The sequence below is a fragment of the Phodopus roborovskii genome, unplaced genomic scaffold, assembly GCF_943737965.1.
Source record: "Phodopus roborovskii unplaced genomic scaffold, PHOROB, whole genome shotgun sequence".
Taxonomy (NCBI): Eukaryota; Metazoa; Chordata; class Mammalia; order Rodentia; family Cricetidae; genus Phodopus; species Phodopus roborovskii.
This window is the reverse complement of record NW_026126447.1, coordinates 18,867,501-18,882,898: the sequence shown is the minus strand read 5'-3', so window position 1 is coordinate 18,882,898 and position 15,398 is coordinate 18,867,501. Positions and strand designations below refer to the sequence as shown.

The 15,398-nt window shown below is 34.5% G+C and overlaps 1 protein-coding gene across 1 annotated transcript in view; it reads right to left on the bottom strand.

Annotated features, from left to right (window-relative positions):
- Cntln (centlein) overlaps positions 1 to 15,398 on the bottom strand; it is a 242,082-nt gene that overhangs the window by 118,788 nt on the left and 107,896 nt on the right. Inside the window, exons 9-12 of the mRNA XM_051188130.1 lie at positions 11,098 to 11,250; positions 9,391 to 9,516; positions 1,594 to 1,715; positions 83 to 202 (exon numbers count right to left, since the gene is read on the bottom strand). Of these exons, the coding sequence (XP_051044087.1) occupies positions 83 to 202; positions 1,594 to 1,715; positions 9,391 to 9,516; positions 11,098 to 11,250 (521 nt within the window). The remainder of the gene's footprint in view (positions 1 to 82; positions 203 to 1,593; positions 1,716 to 9,390; positions 9,517 to 11,097; positions 11,251 to 15,398) is intronic.

Below are 15,398 nucleotides of genomic sequence, written 5' to 3'. Positions count from 1 at the left end.
GTACTACTCTAATAAGACTTTGAGTAACAAAAAAAGAAATTCTCAGATTATTTATCCAGTTTTCTGTTAGAAAGAAACTCACTTTTGAACCATCAACTCTCGGTTTTCTCTTTTGAAATATGCCAATTCATTCCACACAGCATCAGAATCTTCTTGACAAAGTTGTTGAGGATGTGCTCTCTTCATTTTTCTAGTTTCAGTCCTACTTTTAAAATGAAAATTTGCAGCATATTCAAAGTGCTATAAAGTTTATTTATACATTCCTTAAAATTCAGAACTATCCAATGACCAAATCTCAATTACTAATTTAATTTTATTGCTCCTTGGATGACTTTCCTAATACCTAAGCATGTCAAAATTAAAGTCCTATATCATAATTCCCTCAAGCTAGATTGCTACCATGAAAAAGCAAACTTTTAAGTAGGTATGTGATATTAATAAACCTAAGGGTTTATTTCTCTCATTTATTCTAGTATAATAGTAATGAAACATACACTATAGGATTATAAGTCTACAGAAGAAAGACACAAGCCATTGATTCATCTAGAGTTTGCCGACACACAATCTGTATGTGGTAAAGAAGCCCTATTGCAGACGAGCTATTAATAGTGACCATATCAGACCGCAGACTGCACTCTTGTAGGTATCACTGCAAGCTGGGTGAGCAGAAGTTAAAGCTAGGGAAAGCTGGTCTATTACTGCTTCACTGAGACACAATGTAAAACCTTCCCATTCATCAAAGGAAAAGATTAGAAGTGACAATTATCTTCAAGTGAGGCCAAATGCCCTTATTGTTTCATTTTCTGTACATAAAAACAACTTCGATTTAAGTTTTTAAAAGTGCTGTACTGGCCAATTTGGAAACGACTTCTCTATAGAATAGACCACTGTTCATCATCAGCAGTGCCCTAAAGGATCCATCTCAAAGTGGGAGGGAAGTAGATTTTCTGTATTCATTCAGTCCTTTGCCCTCTGTTGATACTGTTAACAAGGGAGCAACTTAGGACTAACCAAGATCTGAACACCTGTTCAGGGCAATTGAACTGAGACTGTCGAGTCATTCAGATAAGCTGAAGTAAAAAAAAAACAAAACAAAACAAAACAAAACAAAAAAACCCGATGGATAGTAAAGATCTTTAAACTACAGACTAGGTTGAAATAGTTTAAGGTGGTTAACTATACATGTAGGCTTCATATTTCTAAGGTCTTTCCATTAAAATGTAAATACTTTGGGGGTTATAAAATTTTTAACACCAGTATTTTATTTATTTAAAAGCAGTTCTTCAATAATATGGATAATAACTGGTTTTACTTTGAATTATAGACTTTTATTAAGCTATTCTATTAATAGTAAAGGCATATACTCATAATCACTTTCTGCCAATGACATCTGTAAATGATAGGAAAATCTATAGTTATGACTAGCACATTTTTCTGTTTTCATTTGTTATGTTCTCTACTAAAATATTCACAGTAAAGATCTGACTACCAAATAATTTTTCTAAAACCAAACAAAAGCCATTAAACACCTATATAATGTTCTCCATTCCATTTAATATTTAGGGAAATGCTTTTATGAGCTATGTAACTCACATGCCACTGTCTTCTTCCCACTGTTTTAATTGCTCTTTTACTGCTCTGTAGTTGGTGTGTAACATCTGTAGCCTTTCCTTGCGTTTTTCATGGGCATCTCTTAGCTCATCATTTTCTTGACTCTATAAAACACAAAAAGCAAGTATGTAAACATGAAAAACCACTGATATAATGATTCAAAAATTACTCACCTAGAGATAAAATTTTAGGGAAGGTCATGTGTAACCTTGAGTGTATTCACAACACTTATTTTAGCCAAAACCATTTTCCCCTAGTCACAGAACATGTTTGCTTCATCAATCCAATCAATTCACTGCATTTTTGTACACCTTACTTAGTGTCAAATTTTACCTGCCAAATTAGTATTATTCTTTTTCTTACTATAAGTTCATAGACATTCAAATAATCATAATTTCAGAAATATTTATGTTTCATCAACCACACAAGGGATATTCATACATATATGGAAATTATTTTATTAAAGATATAGACATTAGTTATAGAAGGAGTAATTCTTAAGGCCACGGATCCATGATTCATGTGTAATAAAGCACAGGGATTTCACAGAGGGAAGAAAACAAGAATGGACATATGCTATAAACAGGGTAATTTAGCATTCAGGTTCTACCTTGAAGACTGGTAACGAGAGAAATAAGCTTAGTAGTTTTGAAAAAGTCACAATACAAATCAAAGCATTACTTGTGACATCATCGCATAGATTAAATTATACCAGTCAACAATGTTCAAATGTATCACAAATGAGAGAACTATTAATTAGCTATAGCCATATTGTGAAGGCCAATCTCCTGGTCTCCCCTCATAAAATGTATATATGCTACTGTAGTATTTATGAATTGTGTTTCTTAAACTAAAACAAGTAACTTCCCGAGCTTTTGTCCCGCATGAGAATTACAAATGAAAAAAACAAAACAAAGAAACAAACAATCAGATACTGAAGAGGTGACTCAGCAGTTAAGAGTGCTTATTCCTACATGGTGGCTTACAACAACCTGCAACTCAAGTTCAATAGGACCTGACACCTTCTTCTGGCTTTGTGGGCAACAGACACATGACACATACATACATACATACATACATACATACATACATACATACATACATACATGTAAAACACTCATACTCACAAAAAGGTATGAATCTTTAAAAGCATACTGTTTCTGCAATTAATTGCTGTAGTTAATTGCTAGGGAAACAGATCCTCTCTAGGTTGCAGTGATGTGTGGTGATATTTTGTTTATGATCTAACAACAAATAAAGCTTGTCTGAAGATCAGAGTACAAAGCTAGCCACACAAGTCAGCAATACAGAGGAGGCAGTTGTGGCACACACCTTTAATCCAAGAAGCCACACTAGTTAGCCATAAAAGCTGGGCAGTGGTGGTGCACGCCTTTAATCCCAGCACTAAAGAGGAATATAAGGCAGGTGGAGACAAGAGTGCAAAGTATTCAGTCTGTAGACACACTGAGGACAGGATTGTCTCATCCTTGGTAGAAGTAAGACCAGTTTAGTGGCTGGCTACTTTTCTTTTCTGATCTTCAGCTTGAACGCTAATGTCTGTCTCTGGGTTTATATTATTCATGCTACAGTGATGTGACAGGAGTAGGCACTTGGAACTCAGATCTCAATTGCATTCTGAGAGATTGTTTCTATTAGCTGCATAATCTTACACACACAACTGAATCCAACTTCTTTTTCTACAAAACACAGAACAGAAAACAAAGGCTTACTGGCAGAAGCCTCGCAGCAGGCCTTCCCTAGAGACACACACAGCAAAGCAGGACATCTTTTATCATCCTTTCTCCAGGTATTAACAGTGATGGCCTTATCTTTTAGAATTCACTATTTTTTTGCCATTTGCTGCTCATTTATGTTGGAAGATAATATTTGTAGTTTGCATTACTTCTCTCCAATTCTGTCTCACGAGTATTGATACCTTTTCACTCTGCTTTTATCCTTCTTCTAGTAGAATTCGCTTAAATGACTATCAAAACTATTGGAGACATGTGCATGCAGGGAAGTTTTTTTTTTTTTTATAGCAAAGGGAAATGAAATTTTTTGATAAAGAATAAAAGCATGAAAATGGCACTTCTTGACTAGGGTGTTAAAAATCATTATCTAATAAGTTTTAGAATATTTTCAAACCACTACTGCAAACTTGTTCAAAAGAAGTATACTCAAATACCTAGAAGAACCATTAAAAATTTACCATACTCATTTTAATTTTGTGACAGGCATTTAAGTTTAATGTGTATCAGTTTCTTCTCCTTTAAAATAGAATGTATATCTCTTGTAGGAAATAAAGAATGAATTAAAACTTAAAATTTTCATATTACATTTACTAATCAAACTAAACGCCAGTTATTTTATTAGGAATTTTAACAAGCTAAGTTAGAGATTTCTTGATAAAGTAATTTAACTGTAAGGAATGTTTGGAAGAGTTTAAGGTCAAAATTTCAAAAATAAGTTTATTATATAAGATCCTTCTATAGTAGCTTGAGGTAATTATTCTTCATGGGATCAAATCTATTCCCCCAAATTTTTGTACAATTAACTTTTGAAAAATTCTTATGAATTTTTGTTTCTCTATGGTAACTAGAGTTCATAAGGGGATAAGAAGTGATTACAGGAGAAGGATGAACTTTGTTATAATTTTACTTGTCTCTTCATTGATGTATAATACTCCAGTGTTTATATAATTCTTAAAAAGTTCTTAAAATATAAACTAATAGGAAATGAACTCAAACCAGGAATTATTTATAAATATTCATAGCTAATGATAATATTTAACTATACATTCATTCAAATATGTGGAGTTATGGAACTCCTTTGCCTTCAGAAATAGAGAAAATGGTATAAAGATGTCAATATGGGTTACATTTCACTTTTCCTTTATTCAATACTTTAAAACAGATATAATATCCATTTGTTTGTCAAAGGTGATGACTTCTGAAGGAACTGAAAATGAATACCCAAAGCCTACAATGCACACTGCCAGAGAAGGTAGGAAACAAGGAGGACCCTAAGAGAGACATACATTGTCCCCTACCGAAGGGGAAAGAAACAAGATCTCCTGAGCAAATTCAGAGCAGGGTGGGGTGAGGTGGGAGGCAGTGAGGGGAGAGGGAGTTAGGAGAAAGAGAAGGGGAGAAGAGGAGGGGAGAGGAGAACATGAGGGAGCAGGATGATTGAGTCAGGGGAAGACTAGAGGAGAGGAAGAAAAAGAGATACCTTAATAGAGGGAGCCATTATTGGTTTAAACAGAAATGTGGTACTAGGGAAATGTCCAGAGACCTACAAGGATGACTCCAACTAACAATCTAAGCAATAGTGGAGAGGCTACCTTAAATGCCCTTCCCTGATAATGAGATTGATGACTTCCTTATATGCAATCCTAGAGCCTTCTTCCAACAGCTGATGGAAGCAAAAGCAGACACCCACAACTAAACACTAGCCAAACTCCTGGAATTCAGTTTCAGAGAGAGAAGAATGATGGGCAAATGGGTCAAGAACACTCTGGAAAAACCCACAGAAACAGCTGACTTGAACAACGGGGAGCACATGGACCCCAGTCTCATAGCTGAGACACCAGCATAGGACCAACCCAGACCCCCTGAATATAGGTCTCAGTCAGGGGGCCAGGGCAGTCTAAGGGGCCTCAGACAGTAGAAGCAGGATGTATCCCCAGTACAACAAAAGGACTTTGGGAGCACATTCCCTATGGAGGGACACTCCCTTAGCCTAGATAAATGGGGGAGGGCCTAGGCCCTACCCCAAATGACTTGACAAATTTTGATGATCACTCCTGAAAGGCCTCATCCTCCCTGGGGAGTGGATGGAGGATGGGATGGGAGGGAGAGAGAACTGGGATCAATATGTAAAATAAGAAAAAAAGGAAGAAAGAAAGGAAGGGAGGGAAGGAGGGAGTGAGGGAGGATGGAAGGAAGGAAGAAAGGCTTTCTATTTTTTTTTTTTTCCTGAAATGTGAGGGACCCTGAAACATTAGGAATTGGAACTGAGTAAACTGAATAATTTGTATATTTTCTGTTGTTTTTGTTTGATTGTTTGTTTTGTTTTCAGGAGAACAGAAGTGATTCTTGATATACTCTTCTGGTTTGGTTAAAGGCTCCTTGGCAAATAAACTGAACTGAAGTATGAACTCTGTTCAAAGGCAATAATTCAGTGTTTAGGGAACAAGAACACACGTTTAGGGAAGTCAGCAAAATATTATTTATTCTCTTGGTCTTCATTCTTTGAAAATTTCATGCATTTTAGATGAATATTGATGAAGCTGACAAGGAAATAAAAGAAATAAAGTGATCTTAGCAGAAGCAATTACCAGTAAGGGAGGAAGGACACCAGTCTCTTAGCCAGAAAGGGCAGGGTATACATGAGGCATGGTGAGGGCAGGGTTGTTAATAGGTCCGGATCCTTGACGTCACAAAGTAGGGCACAGCAACAGAGGCTGGTACACTGATCTGATCACCAGATTCCACAGGTGTTATCAGTCAACTTTCTTGCCCAGAGTTCTTCAGCCCACCTGAGGCTTTCCGCTCATTAACCCTTCAATTCATGCACACAAGATATTTCTTCAGTCATATTCACCTCCTACTTCCCTTCTATAACTCCCACCAGAAGCACAACTCCATGCTCCCCTTCCAACTTTATGTTCTTTCACTTCTTTCTATAGTAACCCATTGTGTTATAAAGTTAATGAATCTTTAAGGATTGTACTTGGGCAACTTAGTTTTATCAAAATATATAAATCTTCTATAATCAGGGCTATAAAAATACAGCATTATTTGTCAAATTGACACATCTTAGAATCACCTTAAAGGAATAGTTTGACTGAAGAATTGCCTAGGTGAGACAAGGCCTGCTGGCAATCTATGGAAGATTATCTTGATTCTTAACATAAGGTCCAGTCCACTGTGGGTGGACATCATCCTTAGGCAGGTAGTCTTGAACTACAAAAGAAAGATACCTACATAAGAGCCTGTGCCAGCATACAGCTGTCCTCTATGGATTTTGCTACAAGTTCCTGTCTTGATGCACCTCGGTAATGAATGGACAGTGGTATGATGAGTTCCAGGAAAGATGTTGTCTGCATAGGCTGATGGACTGATAAAAACTTCAGTGAGTACAGACTTTGGAATATTATTGATCCCATATCCTAATTATAATTCCCTTCAGACTATCATTAACACCCTAAAGAGCCTTCTTGACTACTTAAGAGTCTGACCTAATATCTCGACTAAAGATAAAAATCTTTAGAATGCATTAATAAAAACCCAATCTCCACCAAAGAACTAAGAATACTATCAGATAACATTTGGGGCATAGAGTTGAGATTCTTGTTTGTTGTAACTACCCTACCCACTTACTGTTCCCAATAATGTATTTTTAAAATTCCCAAGTTTATATCTTTCTTTGGTCTTTTATTATTAAAAAAAAAATCTCACGAAACTATTTCCTCATTGGGGAGCTATATTTGGAGACACCTAAATATGTTTCTAGACTTATGATCACCCAAATTTGGTTGCAGAATAACCTCTTATTCCCTTAGATGAATAGGTTTTATTGTTTTTTTGTTTTGTTTTGTTTTTGCCTTTTTGCATTGCCAGTAACCTGCAAATGTAAGCCAAATAAATCCTTTCTTCCCTCAAGTTACTTTGGTCAGGGTATTTCATCACAGAAACTGAAAAATCGCTTTAACAGACATACTGTTATTAAATGCCATTGAAGATTGTTAATAGAATCAAGTAGCCAAGAGCATAAAATTGGCTTCTTTGAACAAAGGACTAATAGGGGTTTCTTGAAGCTCTAACATAAACATCCATGTTACATCTGTAAGTTGTTAGAGCACCACATTCATGAATTTAGGGATATGGAAAAGATTTGTTATTTAATAACTCTCCATTTTCCATGCTTTCAGCATATTTATTTTGACAGTGTTCATCATCTTTAAAGTAACTACAGCTATAATACAAAAGAACAGTAAAATATGTAAATATTTATAGAAATTAATAACAGAATTTAGTATGCATAAATGCAGATTCACCAAAAGTATAATTTTAATAGTTCCCGTGTGTGTGTATGTATATGTACATATATATGTATGTATGTATGTATATATTATATATTACATGAGCTAACAATGAAGTTAATATATCTCTCTCATCCTTTAATTGACTGGTAACCTACATCTCCCTGGGAACCATAACTTTTTCTTTATGGAATCTTCCATAGAACAACAGTATTTGTGGAAATACACAAATAGATGTGACACAATCAAGAATATATGAGAAATGTGTCTATAAATTTCTATAGATTTATTATGCACATTATACTGAAAGGTCACAAAAAAGAAATCTTTTAATACTTGGTTTACAATAACAATTTGAGCCTGGACCACTTTTTCCTCAACCATATTCCTATTAATTTCTGGCAAAGTACTATTCCATAGAACACCAAAAGTCATAACAAAAATTCAGCCTGAGTTAATGGATAATAGCCTAAAAAGAAAGAAGCCAAAACAAAATATTTTAAAATCCAAATACTAAAATCCAAATATAGGTCACCATTCTTCCATTCTCAGGAGAAAAACAAAACAAAATAACAAACATGTTGTGTCCTAACCCTGATATGTTAGAACATGATCTCTTTTTGGATATAAGATTTATACAATGGTAACAAATAAAAATGAAGTCATTAGGTGGGTCTGAATCTAGTATCCTTCTGTCTTATTGTTGTGAGGAGACACCCTGACCACAGCAACTCTTATAAAGGAAAACATTTAATGGGGGAAGGGAGCTCTCTTACAGATTCAAAGCTTTAGTCCTTTATCATCATGGTGGAAAGCAAAGTAGTATGCAGTCAGACATGACTGAACAGGTAAAGAGATGAGCCCAAAAAGACAAACCCTAACACATCACATCAAACTAGCACCATGCCCTAAGAACCTCCTCTCATAAACCAAGTTCACTGAGTATGAATTAGAAAGACAAAGCAATAAGGTATATGCTTCTTAAAATGGGCAGAGAATTAATTTAAAGACCACACAAAATGTCCTGGAATAAATTCAGTTAAAAATTTGGTATTTTTGCTATGTGTCTGCCTTTGTTTTGTTTTGGTTTTGCAGGCTTGGAGATTTAACCCAAGGCTGTGTGTGTATTAGGTAAGTGGTCTACCACTGAGTTACATCCCTAGCTCTATCTGATTCTCATGTAAAAGTAACTTTATTGTCAAATTCATTAAATTTAAAATCACCTAGGAGACAAGACTCTTTGTGTGTCTGTGAGGAGATGTCCAGGGATGTTCAGCTCAGAAGGGAAGATATACCCTGAATCAAAGTGGCACCACCATCCCATGGATGGAGGTCCAGACCAACTAGCATTCAGTGTTCATTGTTTCCTCTGTAAGAAAACAAGAAAAGTAAATAATACAGTATTTATATGTGACCTGAGAAAAGTGAATATGATATTTAACTCAATTTAGTCTTAAAACAGGAACAACTGGAAATCCGTTTTCTGCTATCTATGGTATTGTATCTAAAATACTCTAAGAAATTTATCCCCAAATTTATTTGAAATTAATGAATACGTATTTTATTTTCAAATAGTAAATATTTTTACTACTTTATAATCCTAAGAAATCTGTTTTAAAGACTGTTTTTATATAATAATTACATTTAGAAAGGAAAAACATGTGAACTGTATCCCTACTCTGTTTATATTTATCTTCACATGGTTTTAATTAAGGAAATGGTTTAATGTTCACCTTTAGCTGTAGTGTCTTCTCTAAGTTTTCAATTTTTCTTTCAGCTTTTTTCAGCTTCCTTAGCTCCTCTGAGCCCATGAAAGAGCTCTTTGGGGACAAAGACCTTGAGCGTTTCACAGGTGGTTCCTCGAGAATAAAACAAGGACATGGTTGAACTGGCTGAAAAACTGGATTATGAAAGACATGCAAAATTAAAGAACAAGTAATTTTGAATACTAATAATGAATTATAAAAAAAAAAGTCCTGCATGGAATACCCGAGAAATAACAAGCGGAATTACCACAGTGCTGCAGCTAAAGGTTTCTCTGTGACTCGTTAATGAGAATATTCATTTACATTTACATTGTTTCTTTCAGAATAATGATGTCCCATTAGGGAAGACTAAAGGGTTATAGACTCAGAAATGTAAGAAACCTCATTACAAAGGAGGGGATAGAGGCTGGTCTAATTGCTCTATAAGGGTCCAAGGTTACACTTGATAGGACAACCAGAAACAAGAGGGAAAGGATTTTTTTCCCCTTTGAAATAGTTTAACACACTGTGAAGTTGAAGGAACAATATGCTTGAGGAATATAAATACAACAGACAGTAGATCTTATACCATAATGACCATATGGTCATTAACTGTAATGTGGCTAACTAGAGACAAGAATGTGTGTTTATATTATGTAGCTCCATATACCAAACTGGAGACAGAATGCAGGAAAATGGCTATAAAGCTGGGCAGCAGTATTCTCCTTTTATGCAAGTCCTTACAAAAAAGAAAAAGGAAATGTTTAAAACACACGTTCTTCCTTTCCTTGTCTTTGGAGATACAAATAGTATATTTTCAAACTTCAGCAAAATACAGCAAGCAACCAAATTTGGTCCTATAACAATTTATAATCTTATGAATGTTTTCTCTCAATTAAATAGGCTTGGGAAACTACCTAAAATTGATAAGAGCTGCAAAATATAATGATATTATGATGAATAAATAAAATCTACACTTTTAAAATTTACTAATAATACTATAAAGCAAAAGCAACAATGACACACATATAGTGATCAGTCTTATTCAAAATGCTTCCTTATTAAGGCAGCTTGTTCTAATCATTAAAAAAACAAAAAAGGAAACTGGAGAAAACCTAAAGCAATGGTCCTCAGCACATTGTATTGTTTGTGCTTACACAAAACACACTTCTGATGTAACAGGTTTGAGGAAAAACTGTCAAAAATGCCTTACATTTAGGAAAAACTTACTTCTTTCAACCAGTAAATATTCTATAGCTTATTCTGCTCCATAACATAAATATATAATACATACCAAAAAAGAGAAAGAGAAGTAGAGAAGTTTTTAAAAATATGCCATGTAAAATTTCCTAATTTATCTTTATTGCTACCACTTAAATTTCTAATTAGACAACTAATGTTGAAATATTTCAGTAATTTATATTCCATATGTCCTGGTCTTGTATTTTACCTATCATATTGGAACAAAATATGAATTCTATATACATTTTCCTTTTACTTAAATTATAAGTTTACTAAGTAACTACATTTTGCAATAAAGTCTATCAAGTAGATGAGGGTTACTTACCAAAAGAAAGTAAGTTTTTAGTTTCAATGTACATAAGGAAAGAAATGTGTGCGTCTCATTGTTTTTTTACTTCCTCCCTGGTCTTGCCAGACTACTGACAAATGACTAAGATGATAAAACATCTCTACCTTGTGTTTTCCTTCAGCGCTCTTCCCTGAGAAACTCTGGTCAGAGGATCTATAACCCAACAACTTTTCATTTGCCACTTTCAGTTTCTTCTGCAAATACTCGATTTCAGACTTCTGTGAGACGATTAATGTTTCCAAGCTAGATAACGCTGGCTGTTGAGACAACTATTATTTAAAGTATATGTATAAAACCACACATATTATATTTTATATAATTTACAAATATGGTCACATTTCTATTATACCATATAAATCATAAACACTCTTGGGAAAGCTCATTTTAACAGCAGACTGTGAGCTTTAAAAGGTTAGAGCCCAGCTCAGTCATGATATGCATGAGCCCCTGGGAGAGAGCCTAAGACTTAAAAATCTAAACTTCCTTTATCTAAACCATATCATTTTAATAGTGACATTATTCAGCTAAAACACTACAGGCCTACACAAATGTCTTCATAAATAATATTATCATATAGATTTTTTTGGGGGGGAACCCCCAAACTTTAGATTGAAGCTCCATGGCATACACCTATCTATAAATCTATAAGTCAATCATTATAAGCTTATGATTAGAGAAAAATTTCTCCTCACAGAATACTCCTCCTACCATCCTAACGCTGAGAGTCATAAAAGCATGGAATATGAATATATGAATCTCGGGAAGAAAAGCACTAGTATCATGGATATCTAGGCAGCCTATAAATTATCATAAATTAATAATCACACTTCAAAATTCTGATACATTTGGCAATCAATTCACTATTTAGGATTCTCTTTAGAAATCTGTTTATATGCCAGAGAGTTAGTCCCAAATTTCAATAACAGGAATCATAAGAAACTTGTCTATAGAAACTAGCTTTCCATATTTTATTTTCACTGGAAGATTTGATACGACAAAAAGCCATGTACAAATTCTTCTCCAAATTTATCATTTCCTTTATAAAAGATAAAACACAGAATCTGGAAGGTGGTGGCACACGCCTTTAATCCCAGCACTTGGGAGGAAGAGCCAAGTGGATCTCTGTGAGTTCGAAGCCAGCCTGGTCTACAAAGTGAGTGCCAAGATAAGCTCCAAAGCTACACAGAGAAAAACCTGTCTTGAAAAACAAACAAAACAAAACAAAAAACCAAACATACAAACAAACAAACACAAAAAGATAAAACACAGAATCATTGTGAAAATGGCATTTTCACTGATTAACCTTTTCAAAGATTCATGTATTTATTTTATGTGTGTATGCTTGTGCCTGAGTGTGTGCATGTGCGCCACATACATGGAGCAGCTCTAGGGAGTTGAAATAGGACATCTGAACCCTGGCACTGTAGTCACTAATCATGGGTGGCTGAAAATAACAATGTGGGTGCTGGGAACTGGATCCAGGTACTCTGAAAAGCAACAAGCGATCTTAATCCCCAAACCATCCCTCTAGTACATTTTTTTTTTATTTAATCACATTAAAATGCCAAGTGACAGGATGTTATATTATCAGTATGGGCCCAGAAGTCCCCAAAATAGTTTTATAACTTTAATTATGCATAGTCCCATCTTTCCCAATGATATTAACAAGATCTTCGACAACATAAAAATACATACATGTACACATGTGTATATAGTGTGTGTGTGTGTGTGTTGAGACTATCTGCCTAAGTACATTCTGAACAAAGGTAATGCCATTTTGTTCCTATTTTTATTTTCCTTTTCAGTAGAATAGGGAAAAAATATCTCCAATCCCAATATATAGTTTGGGGATGCTAGAACTATTTTTATTGTATGCTTTTACTTCTAGGATTTCTTTGCATCTAAAACACCTGATTAATGCCCAAGGGTTCATTTTCATACTGAGAACAATTATCTTTTGAACAATCTTAAGCCTGTTTTCTTCCAGAGTCTAAGTGACTTGCCCCTTTTCTCTTTCCCCTAATTTTAAGTATCATGCTGTTTTCATTCTTTAAAATTTTTTCTACTATTAAAATCAAACATAAGCTGTTCACAATATTTTATTTCCTGACAAGCTAAACACATTGAAAAGTTATACGGCTCTTCACCATCAAAAATTACAAAGGAAATACACACATATGTGATATGTAACATATACAATACACAACACTGGGGATTATACATCATATAGTATATGTTATATAGTACATATTATGTTATACATCACTACATTATATTATATGATGTGTTTATTATATATAGTATATATACATATAACATAGGTGCCATATATTATCTGTATATTTTTTCTCTGAGATAGGATGTGTATTTTTTTCTGAGATAAGAGTTTTTTTATGCAGCCCCCATCTGTCCTGGAACTCGTCTACTCCTGTCACCTGTCTCACCCAGTTCCCCCCATTATTCATATCTTAAATTATGATTAGTCAATATCAAAAAATTATTATACTAGATACTGAATTTAGTGGGGTTTTTTTCCTTAATGTATTTCGGTTTCCTATCTAGAGTACATTGTATTTGTCTAAGGTTCCTCTTGACTCTACCAGTTTCTCAAAATTTCCTTATCTCTGATGAGTTTGATTGATTATTATATGATGTACCTCAAGCAGACTCTTTTCCTCATACTACACTAGGGTAGTATGATACAGGTATCATATCATATCACTGTCATTGCAGCACTATAAAAGATAATGTTTAGTGCATTTTCTACTGCTGTAACACAACACCTATAGCTACATCATCTATATGAAGAAAAATGGCGATATATCAAAGTTTGGAAGCTACAAGTCCCAGCAAAATGGTTGCAGTTTTGAAGAGGGCCTTCCTAGCCATACCACATCACAACAAATAGCACCAGGGCAGGATTCTGTTCTAGGGACAGATCAAATGGTAATACAGGAAGCCAGAGTATCATTCTAACTTTCTACAAGAACTCTGTCAGCAATAACCCGAATGATCCCACAAATACCACACCAACTCCTTCCAAACACAACATCCACAGTAACAATCATAGCCGACCAGCCCCACATCACTATGTGGGAGACCATGTTACTTGTCCATCAAGTGAACTTTTGGAAGATAAACCATAGCAAACCACAGTAGCTAGATATTATCAATAAGGTTTGTGACTATAGTTGGGAATCTTGAGTACCTGGGTGAACTAGTAATTGTTAAGTCACTAAATTATAAACTCACTCTGTGTCTTATGGAACTGTATCTTGACCTACTGTTTGCAAACTACAATACTGAATACATTTGTATATACATAGCAAACACGCACATGCACACACACACACACACACACACACACAAAATGGAATATATTCTTCTATGTCATCATACATACTTTTCTTCTTTAAGGGCTGTTTATAAACAAAATCAAGCAAAGTAAGCTCCCTCCTCGTGCAAGTCCATTTTAAAAATCTAACTCTTAAAATCTTGGAAGTTTTGATCTTGTTAATAATTTTCTCTATAATTAAAGGTCTTGGGCTACTTTTTAGTTTACATTACTGAAATAACATGGATGGTGAGGCTATAGTTAATCTGTTAAGAAATTATTGGTGGAACATATATATATATATACCTCCAGATGGAAATAATCACTGTTTTGGTTTGGTGGTAAGGATTAAACCCAGGGCCCTATGTATAATAAATACATGCGGTACAACATCTTTACACATTGAATTTTCAGGTAACTTGGGAGTTTTTAAAAATAATATGGAAAATATAGATGCTGAGAAGTACATAACTTTGCAGAGCTCTGTCAATTGTTTAAGCAATACTAATTAATATAAGCTGGTAAGATGCAACGGCACTTGAGGGGAAGAGGATCACAGAGGGACAACCCTATCTCAAATAAAGCTGTGCATCTAGAGCAATGATGGAAACTCGCCTAGCATAGGAGGCCCTGAGTCCTTCCAACATCATAAACAAACAAACAAATGAGTTAATGCTAACACTGGATCCGTTTCCTTTATCTAAACCAACAGTGCACACTACTGTTATTACAGAGAAGGCTGGCTGAACACTGCGTGACAAGTGCAAGCTATTTCATTGCTATCAATAGTTACAAGGGACTATAAATTAAATTGTTCAGATTAGTTTATCCTATATTAAAAACTCCTTTAATATAACATCGTTTAGTGGAAAAATATATAGTTTTTGCTATTTTACATACATTATCCCACTGATTTAACAAATTTATGAGTTCTAAGCCTGACAAACACAATGTAGCCTTTTGGTAAATAAGTAAATAAATAAATAAATACAATTTAAAGAGTAATTATTTTCAATAAATTTCTCCTAAAGGAGAATTTTGATGAAATCAAGTATAATACGTGTGTGTGAC